The following is a 16,268-nucleotide window of genomic DNA, read 5'->3' as shown; positions in this document are numbered from 1 at the left end:
TCTCTCAGTGTCTGCAGGGCCTGGATTTCCTCCATTCCAACCAGGTGATCCACAGAGATCTGAAGAGCTCCAACATCCTTCTGGGAATGGACGGCTCTGTCAAGCTGGGTGAGTGTTCCTGGCCAGGCACGGCGCTCCCGGGCTGCGGGTGTGGGGCTGCTTGCCAGTGGCGGCCAGAGCCCCACAAGTGCTGCTGGTGGCACTGCCACAAGCGCTCCTGCTGCCCCTGCAGAGAGCTCAGGGGAGGAGCAGGAGTGTCAGGAGTGGCTTTGCTCTGGCTATGGCCCTTGCAGAGGGGCAGGAGTTGGAATGGAAATCTTCAAGGGAATCAGTAAAAGCCACTGCATGAAAGCTGAGGGTTTCTTGAAGGGTCCAGTTCCATCTTTCCTTGCCTCCAGCCGTGAGGACTTTTGCAGTTGTATTCACGACTGCATTCTCACACTGAGAGTGGGGAATCTTTGGGGTTGGTTTCCTCATTCCAGCTGCCTTTGACAGGGTTTGTTTCTGTCCTCAGCTGATTTTGGCCTCTGCGCTCAGCTCAGCCCTGAGCAGGACCAGCCCAGCTCCATGGTGGGCACTGCTCACTGGATGGCCCCAGAAGTTGTCACCAGTTCTCCTTACGGCCCCAAGGTGGACATCTGGTCCTTGGGCATTGTGACCATCGAGATGGTGGAAGGAGAACCTCCTTACTTCAAGGAAACGGCGGCCATGGTAAGAGGCAGATTCTCCAGTGTTTGCAGAGGCCTGTGAGCACAGCGTGGCCCTGCCCTGGCAGGAGCAGCTGAAGGTTTCTGGACATGGGGAAGGGAATTCCCAGAGGACTCGAGCCTGAACACAGACCAATATTCTGCAGTCTCTGGCAACAATGTGCTTTGGGCTTTAAGGTGTTCAGCTCTTCTATCTGTGAGGATGACCTGAAAACGTGAAGCCAGTATCAGCTAATGTTATCTTGCAAAAAAACCCCAAACGCACCCCAAAAGCCACCCCCAAACAGAAGAAATCTATGAAGGAGTTTGTAAAACAGGTTTGGCGAGATTAAGTCCCTCCCGGCTCTTCTCACTGGGAAAGTTGTCTAACACGTCAAGATGATTATTTAACATGCCCAAAGTCTAACACGTTTCTTTCCTAGCCCAAGCTCCTTTCTCCATGTCACCAAGCCTGAGCTTTCAGCAACACAAACCTGTTTCTTGTCTGGCAGTTTCTGGGATGGGGCATCACAAATGAATTTCCTTGAGTGTCAGTGGCCCTGCAGAGATGCGTTTGATGTAAGAATCCTTTGAAATAACAGTCAGACCACAGTGACTCTTGCAAATGGCCTGGAACGCTGGTGTCGGTATTTGGAGAAGCAAAATCTGCTCTTTCTGATGGAAGTGCCTACTAAGAAAGCCAATGAGATTGGCTCTCCAGGCCAGATCATTTGGATGTTGCAATGGCTGTGGCTGCATCAGGCTTTGGGTTTTTTGGTTGGTAAAGAAAAATGAGCTGTGAGCAGCATCTCTGCCAGGGAGGAAAGTGCCCCTGGAGCTGGGGCTGAGAAGCTGGGCTCAATGTGAGCACTGTGGGTGTGACGGAAGCTGGCAGAGCGCTGTGTTTGCTTTTCCTGCAGGCTCGCACTCTGATCCGGCAGAACGGGACCCCGCGGCTGCAGGAGCCCCGGCGCCTGTCGGCTCTGCTGCGGGACTTCCTCGAGTGCAGCCTGGAGTGGGACGAGGAGCGGCGCTGGTCTGCCCAGGAGCTGCTGCAGGTGAATGCCAAGCGGCTGCAGGGGAAACAGCAGCGGCAGGGAGGGGTTTTCTTCTGGGGCCCTCTCCCGTAATCTCCAGGCTGGCTGCTTTGCACGCGCAAAGCAAGCAGAATCCTCGCCCGGTTTGGGTTGGCAGGCTCCTTTCCAGGTCCTCTGCACCTGGTGCCCTCAATGAGCGCAGACATCTTCAAGCAGATCAGGTGCCCCAGAGCCGTGCCTGAGCTGAGCTTGGCTCTTTCCAGGGAGGAGGCACCTCCCACATCTCTGGGCACCTTCTGTCAGTGTGTTCCCCACTCTCCTGGTAAAAAAACAAAATTCTCCCTTACATCTAATCTGAGCCTGCTTCCCTCCCTGCAGTTCAAATCCATTCCCCTTTGTCCTGCTGCAACAGAGCCTGGGAGGAACTTGACTTTGGAAAGTAACGCTTCACTTCTTTCTTTTTTATCCTTTGGCCAGCACCCATTTTTAGCATCAGCCAAGCCTCTCTCCAGCCTGACCCCTCTGATCACTGCAGCAAAGCGACTGAAAGAGCAGCGGAGGACATGAAGCGCTTTCTCTTCTACTTGGGACAACCACTCAGTTCTGGTAGTTAGCACTGCCAGTTAGTTCTGGTAGTTAGGACAGCCTGTTTGTTCTGGTTGTTGTGACACCCTGTTTGTTACGGCAGCTTTTGGAATAAAAACTCCCTTCAACCTCAACTCCCTTGACATGTGCCATCCTTCTCCCCCTGTGACTCAGCTGCGCGGAGCAATGCGAGGCCACAGTGGGCCCAGCCTTGCCCAGAGCTGAGCCCCAGCAGAGGCCTGGCAGAGGCCAGAGCAGCCTCGGCATCTGCAGAGTCAGCCTGGAAGGACTTGCTTGGAGCCTTCTGGGCTGCACTCGACTCTGGGTTACAAACTGCGTGTGGCGGAAAATGCCACTGGTTCTGCAAGAGGGCAGAAGGGGCCTGGGGAAGGCCAGAAGGGCCATGGGGAAGGCTCCATGCTAGAGAAAAAACCTGCCCTGTGTTGGAGAAAAACCATGCCTTTATCCCCTCGGACAGAGGCAAGAAAATTGAATCCTAAACCAAGGCAAAGAGAGGCAGGGGAGCAGCCCCGGCCCTTCCGCTCCTGCCAACCAAAGCGTCCCTCGCCTGCTTCTGAGCCCCTGGGCGCTGGTGGCCCGTGGCTGTTGGTTTTTGTCAGGCTGGCTGCCACCAGCCCAGGACAGGCTGGGCACTGGAGGCTTCAGGTGGGGAGATGGGATCCTGGGATGCATTTGATGGCACCTGCCAGCGCAAGCAGGGGAATGGGCTCAGCCCAGGCAGCGGCGGGAAGGAGACCGCGGGCAGCCGCTCCCGCAGCGTGTCACGATCCGCTCCCAGAGGCGGGGTTCAGGATGGTTCGTTTTAGGGATCTCAGACTACAAAAGACACAGCGGGGGACAAACTCAGTTTACTCAATCACAAATGCACTTTGATTTCGTGCCAACAAATGCCATAGTGGGGAGAGAAAAGAGAATAGCAAGAAAGACAGAAAAGAGGGCAAGGGGATTCTAGCTACCAGCATGGAGGGTGGAGTCTTCGAGACTTTTGAAGATACCTATAGACGTGAGTTTCTCCAGTGGGGAGATCTCAAAAGTGAGCGGGGGTCTCTAGGGTTTTTATAGTCCTCTCCGAAGCGACAGGCAGTTGGCCAAACAGGTGGGAGAAATCACTGCAGTGTGTTCATTTAGAGAACTCAGAACAAGTCGGTCGTCAGCAGGTACGGTGTCGACCAGTACGAGTCAGCAGGCGCGGTCACTTCACCCTGACTTGCCCATTGTTTCTGCTCAGGTCCTGATGTTCCCATGTGGGTGCTGGGTTTTTCCATCAAACACACCTGCAGGCAGCACTTGGCCAACATCCCAGCTCAGCCAGGCCACAACTCCCGTCTTGAGATTTTCAAGTCCCTTCGAGGGGTTTCAGTCTCTGTCCTTGACCATGGTGGTGAGGCAGATGAGGGATCTTCAGACCGTCTCTTACAGTCTGGAAGCTCCAATCTGGTAAGACACTGCATGGGGGTCAGGAAGGGGCATCCACCCAGCACCGCTCCGGGAATCCTGTGCCACTGACACTGATCCCACTTTGTTTCCCAAGGGAAGAGGGACAGGAATGGATACAACATGGCAGCCAGTGAGTGCCAGTGGCAGATCCAGCTCTGGATCCCCTCTGTGTGGATCCCAGGATGGATGCTGGGATTAATCCTGGTGTGTGATCTGTGCTGGAATCTGATGGATCTTCTCTTTCTGCAGGAAAAGATGTGGGAAGCAAGGGCCTGACCTTAGGTACGGAAGGGGATCAGCGTGGGATTCCAGAGGGAGATTGGGGCAGGATGGACGGACTTGGATCAGGGGGGGATTCCAATCAGAGCAGGGGTCCAGAGCAGGATCAGATGAAATTGTGGAGTGGGATCGGGGCTGGATGCTGGAGGGGGATCAGTTGGGATGGATGAGGCAGGATTGGTGCAGGTTGGATGGAGCAGGATCAGTGGGCATGGATAGATGAGGCAGGTTTGGTGCAGGATGAATGGGGCAGGATTGGTGTGGAATGGATGGAGCAGGATCAGGCTTGGATTCTGGAGTGGGAACAGGTGGCATGGGTGGAGCAGGACTGGGACAGGGTGGATGAAGCAGGATCAGGTGGGATTTGGGAGCAGCTCCCGCTCTCCATGGGCTCCACAGCCCAGGTCCATTGTTGAAGAATGGTTAGCAGAGCAAGGCCACGGATAATTAGAGGCCTTATGACCCGATACCAAGTGCTGGCAGCCTACGTGCTGCTAAGACAAGCTGTCCTTGGGACAGCAGGAAGCACGGTTACAGGCCAAAGATAAAAGAACTTGTGGTTAATAGAGCGTAACAGTAAGCACGTCTCCAAAGTTTTCAGCATGCCAAGGGAAAGAACCTTCTCACGCTTGATATAGCCAATCAAGTATAGATGAGTAGTGGATGCTAACCAATTATAATTTGACAAGTATGCTGAACGCTTCGGGCAAAAGTATAATAACGGATGTTATGAGCAATAAAGTTGAACAATGCTTTACCAATCATATTGATTGATTGCATTATTCCCTCGCTGAATTCCTCTGCAGGATTGCTTTTAGACACCACTTGTCCTGGTTGCTCCAGAGTAATTTGGAGAGGCTGGGTGTCTAAGTTTTCCCTTTTTCCCTGGGGCTGCCCACACTTGTGGGTTCACTTCAGCACAGGCCTTGCCAGACATTTGACACAAAGGTACCACAGAACTGGCCTCTGTATCATCTTTTACAATATTAATTTGCATTCCCAATTTGGCCTTCAAATCCCAGTAAATTACAATCACAATTAGGAGCAAATAAAAATTCCTGCATTCCAAAGCCATCTCCCACATCTGCTGATAGTGGTTGAATAAAACACATCTGCTCATCTTTCCCACTTGTCTCCTGAATAATTAAAGACAGTTTTGGCATTTTCCCCCCTTAGCCCTAAGATCCAGAGTGGATGGAGAGGCCCCTGTGTCTATGAGGAAAGGCCTCGTGTGGATGCAGCCCCAGCCTGAATGTTGTCAAGGGCTGCAGTGTGGTGGGTCCCTGGTGGAATGGGAGCTCTGGCAGCCCCAGGAATCCATGTCCATGCAGGGCTGGACTTGCTCCTGCTGAGGGTGCTGCCGTGTGTGCCTGCAGTGTCCTTGTGGCCTGCAGATGGAACCCTGCTTCCTTGCCAGGGGAATTTGGGGAGGTGGGAGGGGGGAGCGCCAAGGCCGGGCCCCCCGCGCTGTCGTGGTGGGAGCGGCTGCAGTGGGCAGCGAGTGCGGGCGGGAGCGGCCGAGAGCCCAGCGCTGCCCCAGCCCGACCTGCCCCAGCTCCATCCGTGCCCCTGCGGTGGGACGCTGTGGGTTTGGGGGGAAGAGGGAGCCAGCAGTGGGTGCTGGGCCTGGGGGCAGGAGGAGAAGGGGAGGGGAAACCGGGCTGAAGAACAAGATGGTCAAATGTGCACGTGGGACTAGAAGGTGGGATTGTGCAGGAGAAAGAGGAATAGTAGGAGGAAGAGGAGTGTGAGGAAGAGTAGGGACACAGGAGGAGAAGGAGCAGGAAGAGGAAGCACCACAACGTTCCATGCCTCCCTGTACCTGCAGCCTCTCCCCCAGCCCCGGGAGCATTGTCTCCCCACATGCAGCAAGTGACCAGGGAGCAGGATCCATGATTTTCATGGGGGTAAATCTTGGTGTTTCCTCGCTTTACTGGGATAAATGTGGATGCTTTGGTGTTTTTCAAGGGGCTGAATCTTTATATCTTAGAAGAGGTGTTGTCTGAGCCTTGATGTTTGGAGGATTTTGGGGCTGAATCTTGGTGTTTTGGAGGTTCTGCAGACACAAGGTGCCAATGACTTCCTGAGATGAAGTTGGGCAAGGGGGAACACCCATCCTAAGGTGCTCTCTTCTTGTTTTCTCCTCATACCATGATTTATCATTCCCAAGGTGTGGCCAGATGGAGGAGGAGGAAAAGCCCCGGAGATCCCTCCGGAGGAGGGGCTGCAAACCCAGCCCAGGGAGCTGCGAGGAGGAAAGACCCCCCCTGTGCCAGGAGGGCGGCCGGAGATCCAGCCGGAGCTCAGAGCTGGTGGAGAAGCCTCATGGAGGGGAGAAGCCCCACAGGTGCCTGGAATGTGGGAAGGGTTTCAGCTACAGCTCTGCCCTGATCTGGCACCAGGTGATCCACACTGGGGAATGGCCCTACGAGTGTGGGGAATGTGGGAAGAGCTTCAGGCACAGATCCAGCCTGATCCAGCACCAGAGGATCCACACTGGGGAACGGCCCTACAAGTGTGGGGAATGTGGGAACAGCTTCAGCCACAGCTCCAGCCTGAGGAAACACCAGAGGATCCACACTGGGGAAAAGCCCTACGAGTGTGGGGAATGTGGGAAGAGCTTCAGCCGGAACGGCTACCTAATGAAACACCAGAGGATCCACACCGGGGAACGGCCCTATAAGTGTGGGGAATGTGGGATGAGCTTCAGCCAGAAAAGCCACCTGACACAACACCAAAGGATCCACACTGGGGAAAAGCCCTACAAGTGTGGGGAATGTGGGAAGAGCTTCAGAGAAAGCTCAGCCCTGATCCAGCACCAGGTGATCCACAGTGGGGAGGGGCACTACACCTGCTTGGAATGTGGGAAGAGCTTTGGATGGAGCTCCAGCCTGAGAAAACACCAGCGCATCCACACAGGGGAGAGGCCCTACGAGTGTCCCGAGTGTGAGAAGACGTTTGTAATGAGCTCCAATCTCCTCGTCCATCAGCGGATTCACACGGAGGAGAGGCCCTTCCACTGCCCCGACTGCGGGAAGGGCTTCAAGCAAAACTCTGCCCTCACTGTCCACCAGCGCATCCACACCGGGGAGAGGCCCTACGAGTGTCCTGAGTGTGGGAAGAGCTTCTCACAGAGGTGTAACTTGATCCAACACCAACAGAGGCACCAGTAAGGGAAGCCCTGCGAATGCCCCGAGTGCGGGAAGAGCTTCGTGCACTGCTCCAGCTCCATCCCCCATGGGAGGATCGGCGTTGGATTATCCCCAGTGACCCCCGTCGGGCAGAGCCCTGGTGATCTGGGTTCTGGTGATCTGTGTTGGGAAGACACTTGGCTATGGGGCCTGCACATCTTCCTGTCTCCCTGTGGGTACCTGGATGAACACAGGGGCAGGAACATCCATTGGAACACAGACTGCCACTGGGAATTCCTTGGGGAGAGCAGATTCACTGATTTTCACCCCCAGAAAATCTTTTGCGTTCAGTCCTATCTTCTGGGGGTGTGGGAAGACAGAGATAGTGCTAAAGGCAATCCTGCCCCCGATATATTGCAGCTGTGTTAATTACCAAAGAGTGGGAACAGCCTTGCCCTCACAGCTGTGGGTGTGATAAAACAGTGAGTTAGTGGTAGAGAGTCAGTTGGAGTCTGCTGACTGCTGTGAGGAGGAAGGGACAGGAGGTCATGTGAGGGACGGATAATTAAACCACTCTTCGAGGGTTAAGTGGCCTTGCTAGGGACAGGAAGCAGCGACTTGGAACTGCAGAAGGAAGAGAGAAGAAGGAAAGAGCCAGAGCTGTGGGGAGCTTCCCATAGGATTGCTACATAGAAAAGGTATGAAAGATGTGTAGATAATAAGGTGCTGATACTTGAAGCTCTCTGAAGTTTTTAGTGAAACACCTTGTGTGCATGGCCGTCTCAACTCCGACAGGACCCCCAGCTGGGCATTGGGCTCCTGGAAAGGAGTGAACGTCCTTGTCCTCAGGAGGGAAATCCCAGCACTCCCAGGGTGTCGGGGGCAGCTGAGAGGCCACAGCAGGGAGGGGAAGGCCAGACAGAGCTGATCCCCTCAACAACTGCACCCCAAAAATCCCAAAACTTAGGGATTCCTCCCAGGAAAAAAGATGCCAGGTGCTGTCTGAATTAATGAAAGGGGGTATGGGACCCCCAGACTGAGAGGAGGAACCTGGAACCCCCAAAACCAAGCATGGGTGACAGCGGTGGTAGATTCACGGGGAGTGGGGAAGGGGTGGAAGAGTGAGGGAGAAGAGGGGTTTGAGACCCTGAAAGAGTGGGGGAGGGTGCTGGGACCCCCAAATTGCTTTGGGAGGGTTCCCACTCCTCCTCCTTTCTAATCCCCTGCATGGAGCTCAGGCAGGTCAGGATGGGGCAGTGCTGGACTCTTGGCCCGGCCTGGGCGCCCCCCATGCACCCCCTCCCCAAATTTCCCTGGCTGCTTAGAGGGGTCCCTGTGCCTTTTGGGGGTTCGCTGGGTGCTGTGCTGGGGTTCAGGTGCGTCCCAAGGAGTCACCAGAGCGGGGTGACACAGGGGAGGACACACAGGGGTCCCCATTCCCAATCCATCCCAGGTCCTGTTCTGCTCTCCCCCAATCACGGTCCCTTCCCATGGTCCCCCCAAGTCCATCCCCAGTGCCCCCATAAATTGGACTGGAGCAAACTGAGAAACTTTATTGGGAGCAGCTGGGCAGAGACAGAGTGACAGCGGGGCTGAGGGGACACACGACCCCCCCAAATCATCACGGGGACAGAGTGGGGGGTCCTGGCTGGGCCCGAGGCCACGGGGAGGGGCAGCGGCCGCCGGCGGCTCAGGAGCTCTGTGGGCAGAGAAAAGGGGGCGACACCGGGCTGGGGGCCCCGGGGGGAGCACACACGCTCTGGGGGAGGGGGGATGCAACCCCCGGGACCCCCCCTCCCCTTCTTGCACAGGCAGAAGCCCAGCCCCAGTGCCAGGAAGACCAAGCCCAACCCGAAGCCCCCGATCCCCGTCAGCATCTGTGGGGGTGCGGGGGCAGCTTTCGGGAGCAGGGGGGCACAGGATCCGGGAAACAGCGGCAGCTGCCGGGAAGGGACTGGGACGGAATGTGACAGACTGGGATGGACTGGGACAGGCTGGAACACCAGGATATACCAGGACCAGGACCCAGCAGGACCAGAATTGGAGCACAAGGGATCATACTGGGATTTGTTGGGACCACACTGAGGACTACTGGGAACATGCTGAGGGGAACTCAGTGCTGTTGGCCTATACTGGGCATGATTGGGATCATACTGGGACTAACTGGAATCATACTGGGAGTGACTGGAACTGTAGTAGTGGTGAAAGGGTGCAGTTGGAAAAATGCAGGGGGCAGCTGCACCCATGCTGGGATCATACTGGGACTGACAAAATCACGCTTGGGGCGACTGGAGTAATACTGGGAGGATCTGGGCATGACTGGGATCATACTGGGAGTGACAGGGATCAAACCAGACTCATACTGGGAGTGTCTGGAAGTTGTTAGGATCATAGTGGGGGTGACTGGACTCATACTGCAATCATGCTTGAAGTGACTGGGACTACACTCGGGGCAAATGGCATCCTAGAGGGAGTGACTGGGAGTGACTGGGTTCATACTGGAAGTGGCTGGGGCCATACTGGACTCCTACTGGGAGAGACTGAGATTGATTTTTTTAGGGGAAAAAAAAAGTGTAGCCAGATGCTACAACTGCTCTCCTTTGGCCCCTGTGTTCTGTACACAGAAGTTAGTTTAAGTACCCGTAAGTACCCAGTAGTTTGTCTTCTAGCAACTCATGGGGAAAATTTCTGTAAGTGAAAAAGAAAGAAATCTGATCCCCAACATACAGGCTCCCCAGGTAGCACTGAATTGCTTACTCAGCCAGCACCCCAGTCAATCCAGTTGTTTTAGTGCTGCTGTTGAACTGAGTTGCGGTAATAAAAGAGATGCCGAGAACCTTTTTCCAAAACCCCAAGGCTGAAAATTACTTTTGCAGTCCGAATTGCATTGATGGATAAGTCTGTTTCCTTTATGTCTCATGATGGAAAACATTTTTGCACTGGGTGTTAGCAGAGTAAGTCTCCCCAAGCTACAGGGCCCACCTGTGATGTGTGCTGGAATACCAGGCCAGGCTCTGTTTCCACAAAGGAAAAACATTTTCTGTGGGAACTGAAAGGGGCTATCATTAAATGCGGACTGAACTAAAGAAGTATGATTGCACCAATTAATCTCGTTTTTGTATACAGAGTGGTAAGGACAAACATCCTTAACCAAAATTTGATCTTTCCCTGTACAGTTTAATTTGGCATGAAAAAATCATGTTTACAGAACCAAAGATCTCCAATTCTTCAGGTTCAGAAGATGCCTTGGGAAGGTGAGCAACCCACCATTTCCATGCATCTACAGGGGACCAAAAATCCCATGTGGATGATCCTGCAATTGTACCTTGAATGGCTCTGTCAGTTTTCTCTGGAACTGGCCAAGCATCCACTGGCACACCAACCAGACAGGTGGAAAATGGCTTTTCTGGGGTTGTATTGGACAGACATACGGTATCTAAACCTGATGCACTGGCTAAAGTCACCCAGACGTTTGTTTTAGGTTGACTAACTGGCAAATTTGCATTACTAAAAGCAAGCATGCAAAAAAGCATAACATTTGATTGAACCCCGTATTTCCCTTAAACTATTCTCTAACAAAAGAATTCTACAACACTACTGTCTTGGTTTGGGAAGACAGGTATCTGCTAGGTAAAATTACAATCAGAGGCTCTTTGGCAAAGATTTGGGAAATAGGAATAGCAGTTCTTTACTAGTATGTAATACAAAGCAAACAAAGACACCCTCCCCCCCCCCCCCACCAAACAACTACAGCATTAATGACAAACGACAACAGTACCAAGAACCTTGAGGGCTTTGTTTCACAAAACCCAGGGCAGTTGAGTTTCGGTGTCCCTGCAGGATCCTCAGAGCACCAAGCTGAAACAGTGGAAAAGTCCCGGGCTGGTAGCTGGGATGGCAGGGTGTCCCAGCAGGCAGGGGCAGGACGTCCCGGCAGCGCAGGGAGTGCAGGGTCACGCTGCAGCAAGAGGAGCAGCGCCGAAGAAGCCGAAGGCGAGGCAGGGCCGGGCCAGCTCCCCGCAGGTGGCCGGGAAAACTCCGGATTCAGGTCGAACCGGTGATAGTAGATTTCCCAGGACTGGATCCCTTTGGCCACAGTGAAACTCCTCCAGCCAGCAACAGCCGTTCTCCCCTCGGCGTGCTTTGCGGCGGCTGAGCTCCTCGAGGAGCGGCAGACACGCGTCTCCCCGAACGCCCTGCGTTATCTCCCCCTTCCACCTTTGTCAACCTCTTTGTTTCGGTTAAGTACTCTCAAGTATCCAACACTTGGTCTCCTTGGTAACTTGTGGGGAAAAAATTCTTTAGAGAAAGAAGGAACAAACCTAACCCCCAACAGCCTTTTTTTTTTTTTTTTTCAAATACTCCACGGTGGTTTTTAGCCTGAAAATTGAGCCAATTCGCAGAGGCTTCTTCTACCACTTCTTGTCCTCCTGACTGGAGCAAGTCATCCACATCCTGCATTACACGATTCAATACCAGGCTGTAAGCCCTTCCTTCCCTCCCTTGGAACACGGGATTGCTTTTAGACACCACTTGTCATGGTGACTTCTGAGTAATTTGGAGAGCCTGGGTATGTAATTTTCCCTCTTTCCCTGGGGCTGCCCACACTTGTGGGTTCACTTCAGCACAGGCCTTGCCAGACATTTGACACAAAGGTACAAGAGAACAAGCCTGTGTTTCACCTTTTACAATATTGATTTGCATTTCAAATTTAGCCATCAAATCCCTTCCCAGTAAATTACAATCAGAATTATGAGCAAATAAAAATTCTGCATTTCAAACCCATCTCCCACATCTGCTGATAGTGGTTGAATAAAACACATCTGCTCATCTTTCCCACTTGTCTCCTGAATAATTAAAGACAGTTTTGGCATTTTCCCCCCTTAGGTCTAAGATCCAGAGTGGATGGAGAGGCCCCTGTGTGTATGAGGAAAGGCCTCGTGTGGATGCAGCCCCAGCCTGAATGTTGTCAAGGGCTGCAGTGTGGTGGGTCCCTGGTGGAATGGGAGCTCTGGCGGCCCCAGGAATCCATGTCCATGCAGGGGTGGACTTGCTCCTGCTGAGGGTGCTGCCGTGTGTGCCTGCAGTGTCCTTGTGGCCTGCAGATGGAACCCTGCTTCCTTGCCAGGGGAATTTGGGGAGGTGGGAGGGGGGAGCGCCAAGGCCGGGCCCCCCGCGCTGTCGTGGCGGGAGCGGCTGCAGTGGGCAGCGAGTGCGGGCGGGAGCGGCCGAGAGCCCAGCGCTGCCCCAGCCCGACCTGCTCCAGCTCCATCCGTGCCCCTGCGGTGGGATGCTGTGGGTTTGGGGGGAAGAGGGAGCTGGCAGTGAGTACTGGGCCTGGGGGCAGGAGGAGAAGGGAAGGAGCAGCAGGGCTGAAGGACAAAATGTTCAAAGGATGGACGTGGGAGGAGGGGGTGGGATTGTGCAGGAGAAGGAGAAAAAGGAGGAGGAAGAGGAGTGTGAGGAACACAGGAGGAGGAGTAGGAAAAGGAGGCTGCACAAGGTTCCACCTCTCCCTGTATCTGCAGTTTCCCCCCAGCCCCGGCAGCGTTGCCCCCTCCACATGCAGCAGCTGATCCATGATTTTCATGGAGGTGAATTTTAGTGTTTCTGAGCTTTATTGGGTTGAATGTTGGTGCTTTGTTTTTTTGTAAGGGGCTGAATCTTTATATTTTAGAAGAGGTTTTGGCTGAGTCTGGGTGACTGGGGTGTTTTTGATCTATGTTGTGATGTTTGGAGGATTTTTGGGCTGAATCTTGGTGTTTTGGAGGTTCTTACAGACATAAGGTGTCCACTGACTTCCTGAGATGAACATGGGCAAGGAGGAAACCCGAGCCTAAGGCACTCTCCTGTTGTTTTCTCCCCAAACCAGGATTTTTCATTCCCATGGAGTGTCCAGATAGAGGAGGAGGAAAAACCCCGGAGATCTCGCAGGAGGAGGGGCTGCAAACCCAGCCCAGGGAGCTGCGAGGAGGAGAGACCCGCCCTGTGCCAGGAGGGCGGCCGGAGATCCAGCCGGAGCTCAGAGCTGGTGGAGAAGCCTCATGGAGGGGAGAAGCCCCACAGGTGCCTGGAATGTGGGAAGGGTTTCAGCTACAGCTGCCACCTGATCCGGCACCAGGTGATCCACAGTGGGGAACGGCCCTACGAGTGTGGGGAATGTGGGAAGAGCTTCAGGCACAGCTCCAGCCTGATCCAGCACAAGAGAATCCACATTGGGGAACGGACCTTTAAGTGTGGGGAGTGTGGGAACAGCTTCAGCTACAGCTCCAGCCTGGTGGTACACCAGAGGATTCACAGTGGGGAAAAGCCCTACGAGTGTGGAGAATGTGGGAAGAGCTTCATCCGGAAGTACAGTCTGATTGAACACCAGGTGATCCACAGTGGGGAACGGCCCTGTGAGTGTGGGGAATGTGGGATGGGCTTCAGCCAGAAGGGCAATCTTATGCAACACCAGAGGATCCACACTGGGGAACGGCCCTATGAATGTGTGGAATGTGGGAAGAGCTTCAGCTACAGCTCCGGCCTGAGAAAACACCAGAGGATTCACACGGGGGAAAAGCCCTACAAGTGTGGGGAATGTGGGAAGAGCTTCAGAGACTGCTCCAGTCTCGTTCAGCACAGGGTGGTGCACACTGGGGAAAGGCCCTACACCTGCTCGGAATGTGGGAAGAGCTTTGCATGGAGCTCCCACCTGAGAACGCACCAGCGCATCCACAGCTGGGAGAGGCCCTACGAGTGTTTCCAGTGTGGGAAGAGGTTTGCAAGGAGCTCCACTCTCCTCTTACATCAGCGGATTCACACGGATGAGAGGCCCTTCCGCTGCCTTTAAGCAGTTAAAGGCGGCTCCTCCGGGCAGCGCTGGGCTTGTAGGGCGAGGAGTGGCAGCCGCCGGGCGGAGAGAGATACGCGCACGCACCAGTGCGGAGAGATAGAGGAGGGATGGAGCGATGCACAGAGCCAAGAGGAGGTAGAGACACCCAGCAGGAGAGGGAGAAAGAGGGAGAGATGCCCAGAGCTGATGAGAACTGCACGGTGATCAGTGGAAAGGGGAGGACAGAGAGGCAGAAATGAGAGACATCTCTCAGGGGAGACGGACACTTGCGAGGGAAGAGCGGGTCCGGGAGGCTGCGACGACGCGCTAATCTGATCAACGGGGGAGCGAGCTACAGCCCTGAGAGGAGCGGCGGCGGCGGCAGCAGCAGCAGCAGCAGCCACAGCGGGAGGCAGGTGGCACCTCCTCAGTCTCTGAGAGCTCCATGACCGAGTGCAGGCAGAGAGGAAAAAGTCACCTGGAAGCCTCTCTCCACCTCCCGCCTTCCCATCCCGTTTCTCCGGGGTGTCCCATGCCTGCTGTTATCTGGGATGGCAAAACCCGAGAGCTGGCACAGAAGGAAATCGGGGCTCCTTTAAATGCACTGTACGTAGGAGGGGAAAGAAGGAAAAAAAAAAAAAATCCCGCCCGTGAGGCTGTCAAGGTCCTCAGTATACAATTTTCTGTCTATCCCGGCGCCTCTCACCAAGCCGCCCCCTCCCCTTGCATGTGACGCAGATGTGCTCTGGTGCCGTCAGTGTGAAGAGACAGGGGAAAAAGAGATGCTTCAGGCTTCATCGTGCAAGTAAGTCGGCAGGTCACTAACTGTCCCTCACAGCCTCCTCCTCTTCTCCCTCCAGTGCAGGTCTCCTCACCTTAGTATTTTGGTTCTGAGTCAGCTGTTTATTATTGGGAGCAAAATAAAGGACAACAACAAATGTATCAGCAGCAGTAAACACAAAAAATGTGAATCATTGGAGTACAGACTAAATAGACTGCATGCAGACTGGATGAGGTTACAGGTTAACGATGTATTCTGCAGGCTCCATCCTGTTGGCTCAGTGCTGCCGTACCAGTAGAAAACATTGGCTAGAGGGACAGTGTGTCAAACAGAAATAGCACGACACATCTGCTTCCTACCTTTCATACCTGCTCTTAATGCAGTCTGACAGTGCTAAACCCAAGGGAGGTTCCTTTCACCACGTAAGAAATCTCCTTAGGAACATCTGCCCACTTGGGAGGGGTGTCACAGAGTACACTGCATCGGGGACATAATTACAGAATTAAAAGCTTCATGGCGAAATGCAGGAGAGGGATATGGCAGTGAAACTGCATATCGTCACCTGCTGGCTCATAAACCCCACACATGAAAAGTTGGTGGCAATAAGATGATACACAGAATACCTGCAATTCACCTGTACCTTACTAAGTAATGTTTTAGAATAAGATTTATCCCTAGGAAAGTGATGAAATAGGTTGCATTTTCAACCAGAAATCTTTACATTGGCCAGCTGTACCCATGCACTCATGAGCTCTCAAAAGTTTGTTATTCTAACTCTGTGAAATCAATAAATAAGGTTGAAGGAATTATTTCCCTCGAGCTGTAGTGTTTTAACTTTTCATTCATAAAGTATTATAGCTTGAAAATTCCTCCAGGGAAGCACAAAAATCAAACACAAATTATAAATTTTATTACTGTTATATTTACTTCATGACAAGTACATTACTGTTTTGTTTAGTTAATCAGTGAAGTAGTGCTTCTGGATACAAACGAGTATTAGAGTTTGTGTTTAACACTGATAAAGTCTTGGATTTAACAGTACAAGAATTTAGGGCACCAAGTCCTGCTTTCAAAGGAAGAAAAAATTGCCACTGTGCATTTTAAATATTGATTTATGCCACAGCAGCGGGACTGAAAACTCTATGGTACCTCAGCTTTTTTCTCAGTATTCAGTGATAAAAAAGAGACAAAAGCCATTCTAAACCAAACAGAAGAGACAACTCATTTTTTATCCAGGAACTGATCTGAGTATGTGCTGCTTAAGAGAGCAGCAGGAAGAAATGCCTAGAAATCTTCATCTAGAATAGGACAGATGAAACTTCAATAATTTCTGGGAGTCTAGAAATGCATCTATATATATGCATGAAATATATGCAATCACCTCTAGTGAATACTGGCTACTTAGTTTCTAGTTACACACTCTAAAAGATGGGAGTATCTATATATAAAATAGTTTTAATCAATGAATGTAGAGATAGACAGAATGCTATCTCTTCT

At 53.0% G+C, this 16,268-nt stretch overlaps 1 protein-coding gene and 1 pseudogene across 1 annotated transcript; both read left to right on the top strand.

Annotated features, from left to right (window-relative positions):
• The window catches only part of LOC136303296 (class I histocompatibility antigen, F10 alpha chain-like), a 255,646-nt pseudogene that overhangs the window by 168,050 nt on the left and 71,328 nt on the right, over positions 1 to 16,268 (top strand).
• LOC136303363 (zinc finger protein 850-like) lies at positions 6,211 to 14,008 on the top strand. Its single transcript, XM_066207053.1, has 2 exons — positions 6,211 to 7,181; positions 13,192 to 14,008. Exons 1-2 carry the CDS (start codon positions 6,226 to 6,228, stop codon positions 14,006 to 14,008), a joined length of 1,773 nt encoding a protein of 590 aa, XP_066063150.1. The 5' UTR covers positions 6,211 to 6,225.

The sequence above is a fragment of the Chamaea fasciata genome, unplaced genomic scaffold, assembly GCF_029207755.1.
Source record: "Chamaea fasciata isolate MVZ Bird 193981 ecotype frontalis unplaced genomic scaffold, bChaFas1.0.hap1 SCAF_32, whole genome shotgun sequence".
Taxonomy (NCBI): domain Eukaryota; kingdom Metazoa; phylum Chordata; class Aves; order Passeriformes; family Sylviidae; genus Chamaea; species Chamaea fasciata.
The sequence above is the reverse complement of the archived record's forward strand: the minus strand, read 5'-3'. Positions and strand labels throughout refer to the sequence as shown.

Excerpts from the sequence above, each read along its gene's own strand:
- LOC136303363 (XM_066207053.1), top strand. The coding sequence starts at position 6,226 with ATGGAGGAGGAGGAAAAGCCCCGGAGATCCCTCCGGAGGAGGGGCTGC. Across the intron at positions 7,182-13,191 it reads GGGAAGAGCTTCTCACAGAG|CCGGAGCTCAGAGCTGGTGG; the intron begins GTGTAACTTGAT and ends CCGGAGATCCAG.